General features: G+C 46.2%; 2 protein-coding genes, 1 long non-coding RNA gene and 2 other non-coding genes across 7 annotated transcripts; 4 read left to right on the top strand and 1 right to left on the bottom strand.

Moving 5' to 3' along the window:
- The first annotated feature begins 1,542 nt into the window (after positions 1-1,542).
- On the top strand, positions 1,543-7,720 carry LOC133124314 (RNA-binding motif protein, X chromosome-like). Of its 3 annotated transcripts, none has more exons than XM_061235412.1 (9): positions 1,543-1,630; positions 2,388-2,516; positions 2,762-2,868; positions 2,959-3,118; positions 3,866-3,982; positions 4,954-5,071; positions 5,281-5,412; positions 6,143-6,237; positions 6,975-7,720. In XM_061235412.1, exons 2-9 carry the CDS (start codon positions 2,408-2,410, stop codon positions 7,301-7,303), a joined length of 1,167 nt encoding a protein of 388 aa, XP_061091396.1. In that variant the 5' UTR covers positions 1,543-1,630; positions 2,388-2,407; the 3' UTR covers positions 7,304-7,720. The 3 variants fall into 3 exon arrangements, with proteins under 3 accessions (XP_061091396.1, XP_061091397.1, XP_061091395.1); XM_061235411.1 differs by having other exon boundaries at positions 1,606-1,630; positions 2,393-2,516; XM_061235413.1 differs by lacking the exon at positions 3,866-3,982 and having other exon boundaries at positions 1,602-1,630; positions 2,393-2,516.
- On the top strand, positions 3,673-3,745 carry LOC133125358 (small nucleolar RNA SNORD61). The gene has a single exon (XR_009708435.1). It is a non-coding gene; the product is annotated as a small nucleolar RNA SNORD61 (small nucleolar RNA).
- Positions 4,534-4,606, top strand: LOC133125357 (small nucleolar RNA SNORD61). Its single transcript, XR_009708434.1, has one exon. It is a non-coding gene; the product is annotated as a small nucleolar RNA SNORD61 (small nucleolar RNA).
- Positions 7,721-8,234: 514 nt separating the features above from the next.
- Positions 8,235-10,326, top strand: LOC133124315 (uncharacterized). Its single transcript, XR_009708305.1, has 2 exons — positions 8,235-8,989; positions 10,180-10,326. It is a non-coding gene; the product is annotated as an uncharacterized LOC133124315 (long non-coding RNA).
- An 890-nt stretch (positions 10,327-11,216) lies between these two features.
- Positions 11,217-17,913, bottom strand: si:ch73-22a13.3 (inositol-trisphosphate 3-kinase B). Its single transcript, XM_061233473.1, has 7 exons — positions 17,563-17,913; positions 16,102-16,186; positions 14,729-14,942; positions 14,228-14,432; positions 13,322-13,423; positions 12,436-12,507; positions 11,217-12,067 (listed from the first exon to the last, which is right to left on the bottom strand). Exons 1-7 carry the CDS (start codon positions 17,902-17,904, stop codon positions 11,762-11,764), a joined length of 1,326 nt encoding a protein of 441 aa, XP_061089457.1. The 5' UTR covers positions 17,905-17,913; the 3' UTR covers positions 11,217-11,761.
- Between the last annotated feature and the right edge of the window lie 1,198 nt (positions 17,914-19,111).

The raw sequence follows: 19,111 nt of genomic DNA, 5'->3' as shown, positions 1-19,111 counted from the left end.
TGTGGCAGCAACTAAAAGTATAAAACCATGCAGGTCAAGAGGTTCAGCTGCTGTTCAGACCAAATGTCAGAATGTGGAAGAGATGTGTTCTAAGTGACTTTGACTGTGGAATGATTGTTGGTGCCAGACAGGGTGGTTTGAGTATCTTGGAAACTGCTGATCTCTGATTTTCATGCACAACAGTTGCATGGTTTGGTGAATTGCGTCTCTGCTTTTTGCGGATAACATGGTTCTGCTGGCTTCATCGGACCATGACCTTCAGCACGCACTGGAGGGGTTTGCGGCCGAGTGTGAAGCGGCCGGGATGAGAGTCAGCACCTCCAAGTCCGAGGCCATGGTTCTCTGCCGGAAAATGGTGGATTGCTCCCTCCGGGTTGGGAACAAGTCATTGCCCCAAGTGAAGGAGTTCAAGTATCTCTGGGTCTTGTTCTCGAGTGAGGGTAGAAGGGAGCGTGAGATCGACAGGCGGATCGGTGCAGCGTCAGCAGTAATTCGGGCATTGCACCGGACCGTCATGGTGAACACGGTCGATTTACCAGTCGATCTACATCCCAACCCTCACCTATGTCCACAAGCTTTGGGTAGTGACCGAAAGAACGAGATTGCGTATACAAGCGGCCAAAATGAGCTTCCTCCGTAGGGTGGCTGGGCTCTGCCTTAGAGATAGAGTGAGGAGCTCAGACATCCGGAGGGAGCTTGGAGTAGAGCCGCCGAAAGGAGCCAATTGAGGTGATCTGATCAGGATGCCTCCTGGGCGCCTCCTTTTGGAGGTTTTCCGGGCTCGTCCAACCGGGCGGAGACCCCGAGGCAGACCCAGAACCCGCTGGAGAGATTATATATCTATATAGCCTACTGCCACCGCGACCCGACTCCGGATAAGCAGATGAAGATGGATGGATGGATGTCTGCCAAATGATGAAAATGTAAGTGTAAAAACCCACACAAACACAGGAAGAACATGCAAACACTGCACAGAGAGGCCCTGGCAGACCGGGATTCGAACACAGGACCTCCTTGCTGTGAGGTGGCAGTGCTACCCACTGCACCATCCGTGCCACCACAAACTACATCTGCCATACCAAATGCTCCAATTTTCAATGCCTTATCTCTCTGTTTCACAATCAGAATGCATCCCTCGATGCCCTAACTTACTTCTCAAATGTCCTTCTTTATAAATCTCCCCACTTTATGGCTGTCACTAAACACGACTTACTTCCCAATCATTTCCTTTCACTTTAATTTCTATAAAAAATATCCCTTCCTCAATTCCAAAATATCCCTTTCAATTCCATTTTTCCTTTTCCTTTTAACGCCATACACCACCTCATAGTCCATATTCTCAAGTCAATTCATCCCCGTTCTAACTACTCCACACTTTCCAACCTTACTACTCGCCAAAGGTAACCACTTTTCACCACAGGACAACCTTAAATAAATACTGCCTTTATATGGAACAGTTCCATGTGATAACAACAGGAGACAGCACTGTGCTGTTTAGACATAGGTTCAAGCGCCACCGAAGAAAAATCGTCATTTCCGGGACAGGATATCGTCGACGCTACAGACACGTGATCAGTATAAAAACACACACGCCTTTGTTTGCCTCCTGTTGCGCAGCGTCAATTTGGAGGTGAGTGGATGAGCTCATTTCATTACTTTTTTTGTAACAAATATCAGTCTTGTTTTGCAATCCATTAACAACTTCTATGCATCGTATGGGTTCCTCCGTTTATATTGCTTTCTCAGTTGGCCAACAACTTCCGTAGTTCTTGAAATAACGTCTCAACCTATGTTTTTGTTAGCAACTGACTCGCTACATCGTGAACCACATGGACGCGGCGCCATTTTATTCAATGCTAGTTCGGTTTGTAGAGGTCTTGCTTTCCTGCAATTACCAGTTCCTTTCAGTTGTGTGGGTTCTTACTCCGCTAGCTAGCATGTATGGGTATAAATAAGGATAAGTGGTTAAATCTGTGGGCAGTTTTACTTGTTAAAAGAAATCGTACCTTCATTATGCAAGCTGGCCAATGACATCCCTCCTTCCTTGCCATTCATTGCAGTCCTCCATTTTGTCTTGCCCGGCCTGTCGGTATTTTTATTTGTAAAGGTGGAACTATGCCTAGCTCGGATATTGCTGCACTATTCTCTACTCACGTTACCTTCCGTTATTTTACTGTTTGGGAACTTGCTTGGCGTGGTCATACAGAAAGTGGTGGTTTGCTATAACTTGAAGCACAAAAGCGGTCTGAGGCATACTGAAATGCCGCAATTAATCTTCGCTATAAATGCAACAGGTATCCCATACCTAACCTGCCGTCCCCTGACACCAATAACTGCCAAGCTCACGGTTCCTGTTCCAGTGATGCACATCTGTATCTCTTTCTTAGTTTAGATTTGAGGCGCGATAATGGCGGAGGCAGACCGACCAGGGAAGCTCTTCATCGGTGGGCTCAACACTGAGACTAACGAAAAGGCCCTTGAGCAATATTTCGGAAAGTATGGCAGAATAGTTGAAGGTAAGGATCACAATCCTTTTGGAAAATACGGAATCGTTAAAACAATTCGCGCGCACAAACGCCCTGCGTGGATGGTTGCCATGGCTATGCCTTGAGGAGGCCAGTGCCTCTGCATTTTCTTTTAGCAATGAGTTGCTCACCAAATCGCAGTGTTCTTACTCTTGAGTGAAATTTGTAGGAACATAAGTTTACGCAATCACTTCCACCTGAGTTTCACTTATTGTATTTTGTCCCCTTGTTTTAAGTGCTGTTGATGAAAGATCGTGAAACGAACAAGTCGAGAGGTTTTGCTTTTGTGACCTTTGAGAACCCGGCCGATGCAAAGGATGCAGTTCGGGAAATGAACGGGAAGGTGAGTTATTGGATCTCTGTTGTGGCTGTAGTTCTTTGGTCCCCCATCTTCTGCTTTTCGGATTGGTAACGCACAGCATTTTCTCTTAAGTCCCTTGATGGTAAGCCGATCAAAGTGGAACAAGCCACGAAGCCCCAGTTTGAATCCGGAGGCAGACGTGGTCCCCCCTCGTTACATCGCGGTTTGCCCAGAGGCCCACGCGGATCCAGAGGAGGATTCTCGAGTGGCATGAGAAGCCCACCAGACAGAGGTATTTGCCCAACGATATATTAAAGGTACAATAGGTAATTTCGGACTTGTAACGGTCAAGAGAGTAATAGTAGCACTACACCGTTTATCCCACCGCTTCTCTGTGAACGCGCTGACGTTGAAACGCCATTGGCTACGGCTATTTGAACCAATTTTCAACCAATGAGCTTGAATTATTTTCTGGCTATACTATGTTTTGGTACAGAGTGCCAGCCCATCAACTGCATATTTTGAAACCCGAATTTAAGGACTATAAACACAGGCAGTCAACATGTCAGTCGGCTTTTTTTCAATGATGGGAAGGATTTACAATGGTCTTGAAACAATGTTTAAATACAAAAATCTTACCTATTGTACCTTAAGTTTCTGGGTGTTGTATGCCAATTGAAGTGGTCGTCTTGGGACTCTAAATTGAGGCTGTATGCGTTGTCAGCATAGCTCCCCTGAATCCGTACTGGATGCACACATTGCTATCAATAGAATGTTGATTGGCCCATATGCTCTATTTTAAGAGGTCCAAAATAAAAAGTAGAACCTGAAGAACCCTGTTTGTAAGCTATGATGACATCATGTGGCATTGATCTCTTGATGATACTGCCTTTTTTGTCCTCTAAGAAGTTCTGAGCTTACATAGGTGGTCAGGTTTTTTTTGGGGGTTTTTTTTTTTTTAATTTAATTTTTTATAAATGTCAGGGGAGTGTAATGGTCCGATGGGCAGAAATGATCGCCGATTTAATGTGGATTGCAGATCCCTTTTATAAGGGGATGTCGTCCAGAGGTCCGCCCCCAATGAAGAGGGGCCCCCCGATGCGCAACGGAGGGCCACCCCCCAAGAGGCCGGCGCCGTCTGGACCGATGGGCAGGCGTGAGTCGGAGCTGACGCTCATTTTAGTATCATTTAGGCCAGAGGTGGCCAACGAGGGCCGCATCACTTTCCGGTTTTCATGCCGACCACTGGCCTTAATTGGCTCTAACATTTGTCATCTTGAGTTGCACATTTTAGCTACCTTTCTTAATGAATGCATCAATGCCAGTCAGTCTGTTGTCCCTGTATGATACGGTTTTACTTATCTGAGTGAACTAGTGTTGGTGCGTACGGCCGATTAGCACATTACATTATTGGCATTTGGCAGACGCTCTTATCCAGAGCGACGTACAGACTAAGCAGGAGACGATCCTCCCCTGGAGCAATGCAGGGTTAAGGGCCTTGCTGAAGGGCCCAACGGCTGTGCGGATCTTATTGTGGCTACTCTGGGATTAGAACCACCGACCTTGCGTGTCCCAGGCATTAATGTAGCATAGCTCCCCTGAATCCGTACTGGATGCACACATTGCTATCAATAGAATGTTGATTGGCCCATATGCACTATTTTAAGAGCTTCAAAATAAAAAGTACCTGAAGAACCCGGTTTGTAAGCAATGATGACATCATGTGGCATTGATCTCTTGATGATATTGCCTTTTTTGTCCTCTAAGAAGTTCTGAGCTTACCTTAACCACTACGCTACGTGCTGCCCATTCAACCAGTGTAATTGGAGGAAACAAAACTGCCCTCCAGGACTGAAATTGCCCACCCATGGTTTAGACACTGCTAGCTGGAGCCTGTATAATGGTCAGAATATATTAAAGTATGTTCAGTTTTCCACACTTGGTCCCAAAAAAGGTGATTGTCATACTTGTGCAGTGCGTGCATTCAACCGTCAGACATGTTCACGGTGTGCATTGTGCTTTCACCTGATCACACGTACGCATGCCCTTAAATTGTCATATCTTCATTGTTGCCGTCTGATGCAATGAAGCTCCCTGGTCTCATGTAAGGTTAATGGTCTCCTCCAGCTCCCATGTCCAGAGACCGAGACCCCTACGGCCCTCCACCACCCCGCAGGGACTCTATGGGTTCACGAAGAGACGACTACCCTTCACCCAGGGATGACCATTACAGCAGTAAAGACAGGTGCAAGATATTTTCTGAATTTTTGGCGGGTGGGTGGGTGAACTTGGAGTGCTTGCATGTAAAGCCTCCCATTTGTAAGTACCAACTGAACAACAAAAAACATAATGGTGTGACTGTATGGAATATTTTGTGGTCGCTTCATCAGGTGTGCTCCTTGCAGCGCAGGGCTAATCAGTGGTGTTGTCTTGTGTCCCACCTGCGCGTAATAGCTACTCCAGTCGGGAATACTTGAGCTCGAGGGAGACGCGGGACTACGCACCACCGCCCCGCGACTACAGCTACCGGGACTACCCGCATTCCAGCTCCCGCGACGAGTACGGCTCCATGTCGCGGAGCTACAGGTACGGCCGGGTTTGGCATTCGCCGATTGAATGTCGTAGTGCGGGGGTGTGAAACTCCTGTCCCGGAGGGCTGCTGTCTGCTTTTTTTTTTTTTTTTTTTTTTTTCATTTTGCATGTTTCAGCACGAGAGATGCATTTCAAGAGTCTTTCATTGGCTGAAGAGTCCACACCTTGTTCTCAAGGCCTTAATTGGCTGCCGATTGAAAGAGAACCACAAATGCCTGTAGACACTGCGGCCCTCCAGGACTGGAGTTTGACACCCCTGTCATGGCGTTATGTTTTGTAGCCTTGTCCTGCTATGACCCAGATCATTTGATGCAAATTAAGTGTCAAATTCCGGGAATGTGCTTCACTCACTAACCAGTCCTCGGTTGGTACAGATTAATCGATCTGGTCTTTACTGGGCTCCAAATAAGCGCTAATTTAAGCTATCTCCCAGGGTTTTACGACTTGATGTTAGCCAAGTCTTGGTAGCGACAGTCTCATTGCCGGAAACTGATATCAGGCGACGCAGTCCAAGTCTTCCCTTCCCTTTCATTACTGCAGGAGATTCAATTTCCCTTCCCACGACATTGTCACTCGATCAGGCCTCAGGGTTCAAAAGCTTTCCTCTTGCTTTTTCGGTATTCCCACGTCCTCTAGTCCTATAATTAGGGTTGCAAAGTCAGTTTGTCTAAACATTAAATGGTGTCCTTGTGTTCAGCGATGTTATCCTGTGCCTCCCTGCTAGTGAGCGTGACGGTGGCTACAGTGGTGCCCGAGAGGCCAGGAGCTACATGGACCGGCCGGGTTCTGGCTCCTACCGGGACCCTTACGACGGCTACGGTAAGCATCCGCCAATTTGTAATGGAAAAAATGTTATAATGTTTTAAAGCGTTGCAGGGCTTCCCTCCTATGTGCACAGTCATCCGTGGACCAGGGAACCAAAGATGAAATCGAACGGTTTAAAAAAAAAAAAAAGTAATAAAATGAATAAATGCTGTGGGAATGGCATTTGTTGAGTATAAAGAAAGGGCGAGAAACTCGACTGTACGTTCTCCAGAGCCTCAGATGCTGCTATGCTACGAAGGAGTCTTGCACATAACCCTCGTTTCTGGAAACGCGTGTCCTAAAGCAACCAAAACCATGCAGCAAACTATGAAGAAGCTCGTGTGAACATGGGAGTGGCTAACCTGCAGTTCTAACAGCTGGAGTTCCTGAAGGAAATGACCTTTGACCCTCGAGTGTACAGTGGCATGCTAGTTGTTGCACTTTAATCCTCACAAATGTTCAGTTTTTTAAAACTTGGATACAATGGATGTACAATAATGCGGCACTTAAGCTCTTCAAATAGTTGTATACTAGTCAATTTTCTGATTTATATTTAGCGATGTTTAAACTTTGAGCCTAAAAAAAATCAACTTAAAAAAAAAAAGCAAAGCAAAAAAAGAAATTGGAAAAATGTTTGTTTTCAGCTTCAAAATGGGCACAAAGAGAAATGCAGAGAAAAAAAAACATCAATGTGTTAAAAAAAAAAAAAAAAGTGCTGACCATGCAAATTACCTGACCCATTGACCCTGCAGGTAACACTCGCAGCGCCCCCCCCTCGCGGGGCCCCCCTCCATCCTACGGTGGGAGTAGCGGAAGCAGTCGCTATGACGACTATGGCGGCAGCTCCCGGGACGGATACGGCGGTCGCGACGGTTACCCCGGCAGCCGCAGCGACCCGTACTCCTCCGCTAGTCGCGGCGAGCGCATGGGCAGACAGGAGCGGGGGCCCCCTCCCCCGCCCATCGAGAGAGGCTACCCTCCTCGTGACGCTTACGGAGGCTCCGGCCGCGGGGCGCCCCGCGGGGGAGGGCGGGGCGGAAGCAGCCGCATCGATCACGGGCTCGCCCGGAGCAGATACTGAAATGGGACAATTTTTTTTCTTTTTTTCAAGAACCAATGGAGAGGCTTCAAAAATTTGCTTCTTTTTTTTTGGTGTTCTATTTTTTTTTGGTTGCCCCTTTTTTTACTTTCACTCATTTTTGCAGAGGAGGAAACCTAAAGGGAAATGAAACCAAGATGGATGTTAAAGTTCTGTGGACAAAAGCTAAGCTCCCCCACCCCACCCCCCCAAACTTTTGACTTTCTTTTGAGAAGTTAAGTGTTGAAAATAAGTTGTTACATTTCTATCCCCCCCCCCCCCACCCCCCTCCCTCACATCCTATATGGTAGTACTGTTGCCATTTTAAGTGTTGAGATTTTTTTTGTACATTAGTGCTGTTAATACTGCAAATCCCTGGAATGATGCCTTTCATTTATTAATAAAAGTTTTAATCAACAATCTTGTGAGCCAAGCAGGTGGATATTCAATGGGAAACCAGTCACATTAAACTGAAATTCAAGATTTCACTAGTCACCAACTTGCTAGAGACCCTGAATTATGCATTCCATCCTAACGGGGCCTTTTAGATTTTAGACTACCTGTTTAGTATTTGCCCCATGCCGATCATTTGTCTGACCTTTGGTGTCACTGTAGGAGCAACTGTCATTGTTCAAATCCTGTGTCGGTATAGTCTTCCTCAGTAGAAATGGATTCCACGTCAAAGCCCAATCCTTAGGGCTTGCCAAGACCTCAACCAAACCAAAGAACTCGACTCACAAAACACCAGAATCTTTTCAACTCGACCGATAAAACAAACCAGAAGTCTGTCAACAGATGGTAAGCAAAGCAAACCTTTTTGTTTCTCGTCTTGGTGCAGTAAGTTGATTGGCGCGAGTTACGTTCTCATCCCCCCCCCAAAGCTTTCTGTGTACGGCAACTTCAGTGTTCCATTTAACATCGACAGAGGTCCTCAAACACAACTCTTCAAGCTTGAGCCCACCGTTGTATTTCAGATAAGTGGCCGTTGATTGCCCAGTAAAAGCTTTAGTGTTGCCTAAAGGAATCTCTGTTCGTGTACTGTGGATTTTTACCCCAATAGTTGTTACTGGATGCTCTAGTTCAAGCAAAATTCAAACATGACAAAATTCAAACAAGTTCTGAGACTCACAAAGGGAGACTGTTACTTTGAAGACTAACCTGATTGGCTGCACCCCCCCCCCCCCCCCTCACTTTTGCAAGTAATTCCAACTCCAATTATTAGCTACCATCAGATTGAGTGTACCAAATGGTGTTCATATTCTTCTGGAGTAATGTCTCAAAGATCAAGTTCATATGAACGGTGGATTTTAACTTCGTTGTAATGCAGGAAAATCTAGGTTGAGCGGCGAAAACGTCAAGTTTGTAGAAACGAGCATGCCCGCAAATTCACAAGGGGACGACCGTTGGCGGAGAGCTGAAAGAACCACAGTAACAAAGGAAGCAAACTGGAGCAGAAACGGAAGCGCGAACCGTAGCCCGTGTCTCCGCAGAGAAAAAAAGGAAAAGGGTTTTAAAAGTTTATTTTTGCCAATTTTCTTTTTTGTGTTGCTAGCCCCAGAACATGTACTCATTTGATGCTTTTGCTTTCAGGTTAATGTGATGTCGTTGCGGTAAACGGATGAGTAACGACTCGTTGCGAGCTACAGTGGGCTGCTGCCAGCGCTGAACGTTCTGCGCGGAAATTGAACGGTATGAACGGTTAAACTGGAGTTGTGTGTGTGTGTGTTCAGGTTTCTCGTTGCTCTTGATTTGTACAAGCCATGAACAGTGCTTTCTATGCACTTCCTTGTAGGAACGAAGGTATCTGAGGGGTACCTGTGTTAATTAGAATGACTAATTCATTACTAGGCAGTTATTGGGCTAAATAGGTTGTATATGCTGTTCGGTCTGACTTGTTGAAATTGATGGATGGATATTACTAAGGCAAATGCTACAAATCAAACTGGATTGGCATAGACCAGGGGTGTCAAACTCCAGTCCTCGAGGGCCGCAGTGTCTGCTGGTTTTTGGTGTTTCTGCATAAGAGATGCATGTCAGTCTCATTGGCTAGACTCCACACCTTGTTCTCGAGGTTTTTATTGGCTGCTGATTGAAAGGAAACCACAAATGCCAGTAGACACTGTGGCCCCCAGGACTGGAGTTTGACACCCCTGGCATAGACCTTTTTAAAGGAACTTTTGAAGGTCTTGTGAATTGACGTGAAAGGCCACTATTGCTTCATTAGGCCTAAACCTAATGGTAGACTTGCTGCCAGGACCACCTTGCATAATACTACCTTGTCACTGTCGCTTTTAAATGCACTCTATTTGTGCAAGCTCCCCCACCCCCCTAGTAAAACCTGTTCTAATATTAGGACGCCTTGGCATTGCCCTAACCTCACACCCCTCCGATTATGTAGTGTTCATCATCCTGGACAACTTCACATCGGGCTGTGTGGGATGGGGATAGTTCCTACCTATGTAGCACCCCTCTGAACATTTTTGCACCAACTGCAACCATTCTGCAGAACACCATGTCAGGAATTAGCATTATGCTAGTATTAGCGTAATGCTAGTTAGCATTAAGGATAACATTGAGGATAAGGCAGGGGGTTGGCATGGCTCAGGTGGTAAGGGAGGTTGTCTGGCAGTCGGTGGGTTGCCGGTTCGATCCCCGGCCGGGTTAGTGTCCCAGAGCACGACACCTATCCCTCAATTGCTCCTGACGAGCTGGTTGGCGCCTTGAATGGCAGCCAGTCGCCATTGGTGTCTGAATGGGTGAATGAGAAACATCAATTGTTCTGCACTTTGGATAAAGGCACTATATAAATGCCAGCCATTAGCCATTTACCATAACTGTATTATGTATGATCTAATTTGCTGTATGTCCCCCCCCTGTAGCCAGTGAGCAGACCTCAAGGTCCCTTAGTCCAGGTGAGGAGCTTTGGGCAGTGCACCATCTGCGGACCGCTGCTGGAGCCAAGTCTACGGAACCAAAGGCAGTGTTGTATGAAGGCGATTGATGGAATAAAAAATTATTAAACATGAGTTTCAAGTCAGTGTGGAGTTATTTTAAATGTGTGTGGTTTAATATTTTTGCAGCACCCCCTCTTCCATGATGTCATGACTTTTTAGCCTTTTTTGTACAAATTCTTTAATGTTGCATGAGCCCAGGTGTTTGACATTGTTTACTAAATTGAAAAAGCAGTTGAAACCAAAATGGGGACTCAAACGCCAACATTCTCTAATTGCATAGGAACCCCAATGCGCATGAGGTTGTGTATACAGGCTGTTGAATGCAGAACAGCACGACTGATTTCCAGACCTGAATTATCATAAAACCAGTGTTTTTATTCTTTATGAAACAACTGGTTATCACCTGAAATTTGATTGGAAAGGATAAGCCAATTGAAATTGGAAACCCAAATACCCTTTAACTTAACCTCCTAAGACCTGGCGTACACATGCGTGGACTCCACATTTTGGGCTGTACAACCATAATACTTAATTCTTAAGACAGAGTCCACATATGTGGACATCATTTTTCTCAACTACATCATGTCAAAAGATGATGCTTAGTTTTTATACTTATCAGGTCCCAATAAGCCCAAATAGCAAAGAGAAATTAAAAATGCATACCAAAAAAGAGTGCGGGTCTTAGGAGGTTAAGAGACTATCGGTTTCATAGTCATGCGGTTCACGTCCCTTCCTTTGCTCGCATGCTTCCTGGTGTGTCCCAATACTTTACCTTCCTCCAGTCCTCTCTAACGCCTGTCTCCTACCCAGTATGTGGAGGTTTTCTCTTTTCTTCCCTTTGCATTTCTAAATGTCCTGCTTTGATTAGACATTACTCTGCTGTTCGACTGACTCGGGTATGTCATTTATTAATAAGCTTTGCAAACATTCTTAAAAAAAACATCCTATTCATCAGAGTCAAGTTTAACATGCCATTTCATTACCATTCTACAGCTCTGCCGCCCTGCAGCATGCATTTAATATACGATAATAATACTGTTTATTTTTTATATAATGTCTGGTTAAACAGCTGTGTTTCACACCATACCACACCAAATGTAGAACTCTCCCAGTACAGTGCACCTACTCATTTTTATTGTCTTGGACCTAGACTCAGCCTCTGTTGCCCTGGAAACTGAAATCTTTTCCTGGTTGTCTGCTTGCCAGAGTGGCGTGTGCATGAACATCAGATCTTTTTTTTTCTTTTTTTCTCTGAGATCAACATGGTTGATGTTCCAAGGACAGTCATGGTTAAATCTACCCAGTCATCCTTTCACTTTATCCAGTCAGCAGGCCTGTGTACCGTTTCGACATGGTACTCCCGCTAACCCCGTATCGCTCCAAGGGGGGGGCAAAGTTCTGCTGGATTCCGTCAGCGGTCGCTCTTCAGCTCAGTCCGGTTTCGGCGATGGTCCGTTTGCCTAAGGTACCGGCACGGTGACCGCATGCACCGCTCCTGCTGTAGGTTTTAAACGTGGTCGCGAACGGCGTCGCCCGTCTGTGCTCCACCCTGTGTCCCTGTCTGACGGTCGGCCTGAGCAGGAGTGTTACGCTCATCCTGATATTGTCCAAGAGCTTGGAGAGCTTCTTTCATCAACGAGGTGAGGGTGGACAGCCCGATTATGTACCCATCCTCTCGGTTGCCTTCCACCCAGGGAACGTCGTGCTTCAGATGCACACCGGAAGGAAGAGGGGTGGTCTTCGCAAAATCGATCATCCATATGTTGGCCTTGTCGGTGCGGTCATGGACAAAGAGAAGAGAGCTGCCGATTATCTGTTGGATAGAGGTTGACACGGAGGACGGGTAGGAGGGGGAGAGGGGGGGATGGGAAGACTGGTCAGCGGAGAAGTGCAGTGGCACTGGGGTGAGGCAACTGAATGCATCGATGTGTTAGGCCAGGGGTGTCAAACTCCAGTCCTGGACGCCCGCAGCATCTGCTGTTTTTTGGTGTGTTTCCGCATGAGAGATTCATTTCAAAGTCTTTAATTGGCTAAAGAGTCCACACAACTTGTTCTCAAGGCCTTAATTGGCTGCTGATTGAAAGGAAAGCACAAATATCTGCAGACTCTGCGTCCCTCCAGGACTGAAGTTTGACACCCCTGTGTTAAGGCTGACTTGGTGGCAAATGAAAACCGACGTACCTCGTGGGTGTTGAAGAACTCAGACTCTTTCAGGGCTTCACTGAGAGCGTGTAGTCTGGACAGGTATGCTTCCTGGGAAAAGGGGGAAGATGAAGCAAAGGTGCATCGATCACAGGAGAAGGAACACGGGGGCAGAAAAGATCAGAATATAAATGGGAGAAGAGTGAGTGAAACGGACATAATGGAACAGGAGACCATGAGTATGTGTACATAAATCGGGCACCTTTCCTGATGCCTACAATCAATGATTTGTACATATATACAGTAAGGTGGGGCACAAAGAAAGAAAAGACTAAATTGGACCTCAAATACATCCCTTTTAACTTTTTTATACTTAACATTTTGCATAAAAAATATTTTTAATAGCTATTTAGAATGTGGTGATCGACCAGGGCAAAAAAGAAACACCAAGTCCAGGTCTGTTATCTCCCACTCAAGGATTAGAGCCAAATCCAGCGCTGCTGTAGGATTATTTTGGAGCCTGTCACCCTGGCAGTAAATTGGCAAAAAAAAATCCTAAATTTTCCAAAGAGAAGTGTTACTTCACCCTTGACAACACCACCTTCAAACACACTCATCACATCCTCAGCGTGTCATTAAAAACAACCACCCACAGGGCCCTGTGAGCATTACAAAGAATACTTTACAAAAGTAGCACAGAATTAAAACAGTGCCATGAGCCAGATCAACCACACTAAACGAGATGATGCACTCAAGAATGCTGAATCCAGACTTGTATGTCTTGCAAGGGAGAAGGCAGGGAAAGAATTAAACAAGAATGAGGCCATTTCCTTTTCCATTTCCGAGTCCAGAAAAGTGCAAAAACTGTTCACACGTGTTCTGTAAACGCAAGACCTGGATGCTTGCACGTGGGGCGGACACTAACCAGGATGTGTGACCGCCTCTTGGTGAAGGACAGGAGGGCGTCGGTCACCTGGTCCAGGCTTCGGGTCTTCTTGAAGTCCCGAAGAATTCTTCCGTCCTCCCCCTGAGAGGCATAGGGTCCATTAACCTCCATCCATCCATCCATCCATCCATCATCCGAACCCGCTTATCCTGAACAGGGTCGCCTATCCCAGCATACATTGGGCGAAAGGCAGGAATACACCCTGGACAGGTCGCCAGTCTATCTCAGGGCACACACACCATTCACTCACACTCATACCCATGGGCAATTTAGACTCTCCAATCAGCCTAACATGCATGTCTTTGCGACTGTGGGAGGAAACCGAAGTACCCAGAGGAAACCCACGCAAACACGGGGAGAACTGGGACGCGACTGGGATTCGAACCAAGGACCTCCTTGCTATGAGGCGGCAGTGCTACCCACTGCACCATCCGTGCCGCCATTAACCAACATGTTTGTGCTAATTATAGGGCTGGTCAGGACGGCATTGTTTTTGTGGGCATGCTGTTGATAAATATCTCTTTTTATTATATTCCTGTAGAGATGAAAAGAACATTCATAAAAATATAATAATAGTGAGAAGCTGTATGAAGTACCAAAATAAGATTACTGCAGCCTTCAGGTTAGTTAACAATCGCATAGTTTGTTATGAAAATGTTATTTGTTTTATTTACTAATATTTTTTTATTCAGACCAATCAAACTGGCAGAGAGTAAATTTTCAAGTGGCTGTACTGTTATTCACAGGGATACGGGATCTCGTTATTTAACAAACGCACAAACGCACGTGTAGAGCATATGCAAAAGTGCATTGTATGTCCGTATGTTAGATGTTAGTTCATTGCTAGTCTAACCGCATGCCGCTACGTGGGCCAACATCTCTCACTGTAATCCCTTCGATCCTGAAGCCCAGCGTTGAAGTCGAGCTCATGCTATCCCTCCACTGCATGTAGCGTGGCTTTGTCACGCCGGCCTGTGTGTGCTCCTCCGCGGAAGGAGCTGTTGGGTCTACTTTCACCATCTTCTGGTACATATCGGCGCGCAGGCAAGGACTGGAGCGTGCCCGGGCTAACTCTTCTTCCAGGTAGGTTCTGAAAAGGAGCACAGCCATAGCATAGAGACAAACTTTACACTGTGCGCGAAAGTGTGTCAAAGTCTGTAAAATGGACATTGCAGCATAAATACAGTCAAAACCCTGCGTCGTCTGTATCCAGTTAACAACTCAATCGACCCTGATTATTAACTGAGCTTACAAAAACCAGCACACACACACACACACACACACACACCAGTGCACACACACGCATATGCACACACACACACACACACACACTGAGCTGCCAGCATGGTGACCTGAGAAACACTGCTCTATATTTTATCTGTGTACCTGATACCCATTTTACAATCCATTATGACCGGGCAGGCGAGACCACTCAGTAGATCTTCTAATCGGATATAGCTCTCACTCCCTCTGCTGGTCAAACCGTAGTAGGACGGGACAAACTGCCGCAGGGAGTCCTTCATAAGAGCTTGCAAACAGGAATTCTCCACAGCATTGTACCGCTTCAGAACCTCCCCTCCCTCACTGGGCTGGAAATTATCTGAGAGACAGAGGCACCGTTCTCTTTAGATTTTACACAAGTTTGTGATACCATTGTAATACAAAGGCAAGTCAGTTTTGTCCTTAACATACATACGTACATGTGCAGGTTCAATACAAAGTAAAATATTTAAAGGTAAAATAGGTAAGATTTTTGTGTTAAAACATTGTAAATCCCTTCCTATCATTGAATAAATTCAGGTTTCAAAATATGCAGTTGATGGGCCGGCACTCTGTACCAAAACATTGCATAGCTGTACAATAATTCAAGCTCATTGGTTGAAAATTGGTTCAAATTGCCACAGCCAATGTCGTTTCAACGTCACTGCGTTTACAGAGAAGGGGTAGTGTTGTGGCTTGAGCGTGTTTGTTGCTGCTATTCCTCTCTTGACCGTTAGAAGTCAGAAATTACCTATTGTACCTTTAACTGGGGGAAGCGATAGCACCAGGATGCATTGTGGGAAGAAGACAAGCCAGTGGAGGGAGTGTGATGCCCTCGGCAATGTTCCGCAGGGAAACCCCTGTGGACGTACATTTGACACGTGCCACCGATCTAAACATCGTTGCAGGCACACGCCGTCATGGCAACAGTATTCCCTGATGGCAGTGGCAGGATAATGCCTCCTACCACAATGCATAAATAGTTTGGGAAACGGTTTGAGGAATATAACAAAGGGGGGTCAAGGTGTCGCTCCCGGCCACAACTTCCACGGCATCCGTGGGATGAGCTGGAACAACAAGTCCGATCCACGGCAGCTACATCCCGCGACCTACAGGACTGAGAGGATCTGCTGCTAACATCTTGGTGCCAGATACCACAGGGCACCTTCAGAGGTCCTGTAGAGTCCATGACCATGCCTCGGCGGCTCAGAGCTATTAGGCAGGTGGTCATAATGTTTCGGCCTATCGGCGTATACACGTACGCACACAAGACAGGGCTGTCAAACTCCAGTCCTGGAGGGCTGCTTTTTTTTTGGTTTCCTTTCTATTTTCCCATTTTTAAGGCCTTGAGAAACAAGGCGTGTGGATTCTTTAGCCAATCAATGACTTTAATGAACCACCAGTGCCAAGAACGACCCAAAACCCAGCAGACAATGCGGCCCTCCAGGACTGGAGTTTGACACCTGTGACATAAGAGATACATGTCTCTGTACACATGCCTTGGTGTCCTGCCAGCTGTACCCAGGAACTCTGTTTACGCATTGGCCATTGGATCATGGTTATAAATGTTTTCCAGGAATGACTCTAGGGAAGAGAGGGGGGGGGGGGGGAGAGAGAACAAATAAATATTTATTCTGATACGCAGCAAAAACACATGCAATACAGTATATGTTAAAACGAACATCCTCATTCTAGCATTTTGACCTTTCACACAGAATGGCAGTTTAATCATTAATTTAAAGACTAAGCATTATGTGGGCAGTTGTGATTTCAGACAACAAGACTTTGTAGTGCCACTGTCTCAACTCTTCTTCTTGCTCTTGAACATGATGATTGTCAACGTTTAGGTGCGGAGACCTCAGCTTACTGTAATATTATCAGAGTTGGGAGAGTGAGAATTGGGAAATAAAGACGAGATATTGGGAGGGGGACACAGTGTGTACCCTTCACTCCTCTCGTTATCTCTCAAAGGTCTCATGCAAATACGTCTGGGAGCACATTCAAATAGCTACATACAACTCTGTTTCAGTCAAGGACCTCATTCAAACCCATGCAAATCAAATGAGGAGAGAAAGGATGGTGATATAGATACAGACAAAAATGAGACAAAATAAACAAGACTTTCTTTCAGAGAAACCTGGAACTGATGCTAAATACAAAATGTTGACAAACACAGACACATATTCCTAAACACAGACACATAGGAAAGAGTTGCTTCCTTTTCGTTTGGATCCCTGGTCATGCTATGCTCTGCACTGACTGAAAACCTACTCCACAGTCATTCCCTGCTCATTTACACCTGGTTGAAGATGAAAATATTACACCTACTGCAGTTCAGCCTGACTTGTTCACAGCAAAACCATCAAACAGACAAGAGTCATCATTCACCAATGGCCAGTACAAGTGAGCATGTCACTAGTAGCCAGTACAAGTGAGCACTTCACTAATGACCAGTACAAGTGAGCACTTCACTAATGACCAGTACAAGTGAGCACGTCACTAGTGGCCAGTACAAGTGGGCACTTCACTAGTGGCCAGTACAAGTGGGCATGTCACTAGTAGCCAGTACAAGTGGGCACTTCACTAGTGGCCAGTACAAGTGAGCACTTCACTAGTGGCCGGTACAAGTGAGCACTTCACTAGTAGCCAGTACAAGTGAGCACTTCACTAGTGGCCAGTACAAGTGAGCACTTCACAAGTGACCAGTACAAGTGGGGATGTCACTAGTGGCCAGTACAAGGGTGCATCTGTGTATATACTCTGATGTTCAGGGTGAGCACAGGGTTTGTTCCAAGAGGAAACAGATTTATCTTCTTTTCATTCTCAAACTCCACAAAATAATAATAATTTAAAAATTAAATAAAAAACATTTCAATAAGGCTGACTGCGCTGCATGTGTCTGTAACGGCCTCGGACAGAAAGGTTTGACGGTTCGGGGGGCAGACACAACGTTTGCTCACCTTCCTCATATTCTGCCTCCTCGTCGCGGTGTCCTCTTTCTCGCTGAAGACGTCGTCGCTCTCGTCAGAGGTGTAGGTGAAGGAGGAAGACGAGGACGAGGCGGAGGAGTTAATGAGCATACGGGAGAGGAAGATGTGACTGATCGAGCCCCTCTTCTCCGTCTCTCCCTCCGGGGAGCGCTCCGGCCCGCGCTCCGCTCCGGACGCCCGGGCCTCGTCCTGCTCCCCGTCTGCCTCACTTCCGCTCTGCTCCTTCAGCTCCACTCCCCTCGCTTTTCTCCCAGTCCTGGTCCATCGTTTGCGCCTCTCCCAGTCCGCTCTCCCGCCCTCTGCGCCCTCCATTTCCACACTCCCCCCTAGTCTCGTCCTCCTCGTCTTCAATGCCTCCCTTAGTTTAGCATTCCTATTTGGTATTCTCCGCCTGGGCCCTCTTCCCCCGTCATCTTCCCCAAACCCCCCATCCTCTTCACCTCTCTTCTCTGCCCTACCCTCCTCCTTCTCCTCCTTTCCATTCCTCTTTCCGTCCTCTGCCTTTTCTCCTGGAACATATGCCGCCCGGTCCTGATCACATGAACCGGGCTCTAAGGCTGCAGCCTCCCGAGGTGTGGCCGACGTGAGTTCGGTCTCCGGTTCCGTTGGACTCCGTGTGGATACCTGACTGGGGAAACACACGGCCCTGGTAGAGCGCAATTTTGGCTTGACCTTGCGCACAGTCGCCGTCCCGTCAGAAGCAGGGCGTCTCCAGTTAGCCTCACGACTCTCAGAGGTAAAGTCCGCGCCATCTGTATCGATCTTTTCTTCCCCGACATCCTCTGCATTCCTCTCTTTAAGTTGTCTTTGCCTCATGCCTTCCCCTGGTCCCGGTTTCAAACTCAATCTCGAGGCCACATGCTCCATTTTCTACGAATTCAAATAACTGGTACTGGCACACTCATACGCGTTTCACCCTCTCCATTAGTTGGTCATTGTTTGAACTATGTATCTGTGCCTGATGGTAATGGTATCCGCGTTCTGAATAGAAGGTAAAGATGATTGTAGTCAACATGAGCAAATAAACTGTATATCACAGTTCAATTACACCGTATGGTGAAATTGCTGCAGATGGGCACATCCACTAACAGTGACTGGCTTTTAAACGCGATAGAAAAACTCATAATACCGAGCATTAAGTCTCTATTTGTTCATTCTTCCATCCTCAGATAAATGAGCACTGCATTACTGATTTGGCACTTAACTTTCAGCGGCAGATCAACTGCCTTATTTTTATTTTTTTAATGCATTTAAATATTTGAGCAAATGTAGTTAGAAACAAATACGGTGCCAGAGCGAGAACCGATTAAATGATACATATTAGAGGAAGATAAACTGTGAGCAGGCAAATGTTTTTAGGCTCCACATTGATCAATTAAAACAAAATCAAGAAAACGTTAAGAAACACTGTTGCTATTAATGAGATGTAAAATGCGCTGGAAAGGCTGGTTAAAGTAAAACAACAAACGGACACTTACCCCACAGGTTCAACTGCAGCCACATGAAAGAAAAACACTAA

The sequence above is a fragment of the Conger conger genome, chromosome 3 (genome assembly GCF_963514075.1).
Source record: "Conger conger chromosome 3, fConCon1.1, whole genome shotgun sequence".
Lineage (NCBI taxonomy): Eukaryota > Metazoa > Chordata > Actinopteri > Anguilliformes > Congridae > Conger > Conger conger.
The sequence above is the reverse complement of the archived record's forward strand: the minus strand, read 5'-3'. Positions and strand labels throughout refer to the sequence as shown.

What these genes read in the sequence shown, in the direction of transcription:
- LOC133124314 (XM_061235412.1), top strand. Translation starts at nt 2,408, where the DNA reads ATGGCGGAGGCAGACCGACCAGGGAAGCTCTTCATCGGTGGGCTCAAC. An exon ending in GTATGGCAGAATAGTTGAAG is followed by an intron (nt 2,517 to 2,761) that starts GTAAGGATCACA and finishes CCTTGTTTTAAG; the next exon opens with TGCTGTTGATGAAAGATCGT. An exon ending in CATTACAGCAGTAAAGACAG is followed by an intron (nt 5,072 to 5,280) that starts GTGCAAGATATT and finishes TGCGCGTAATAG; the next exon opens with CTACTCCAGTCGGGAATACT.
- si:ch73-22a13.3 (XM_061233473.1), bottom strand. Translation starts at nt 17,904, where the DNA reads ATGGAGGGCGCAGAGGGCGGGAGAGCGGACTGGGAGAGGCGCAAACGA. An exon ending in GGAGGCAGAATATGAGGAAG is followed by an intron (nt 16,187 to 17,562) that starts GTGAGCAAACGT and finishes TCTCTTCCCTAG; the next exon opens with AGTCATTCCTGGAAAACATT. An exon ending in AGTTCTTCAACACCCACGAG is followed by an intron (nt 12,068 to 12,435) that starts GTACGTCGGTTT and finishes TCTATCCAACAG; the next exon opens with ATAATCGGCAGCTCTCTTCT.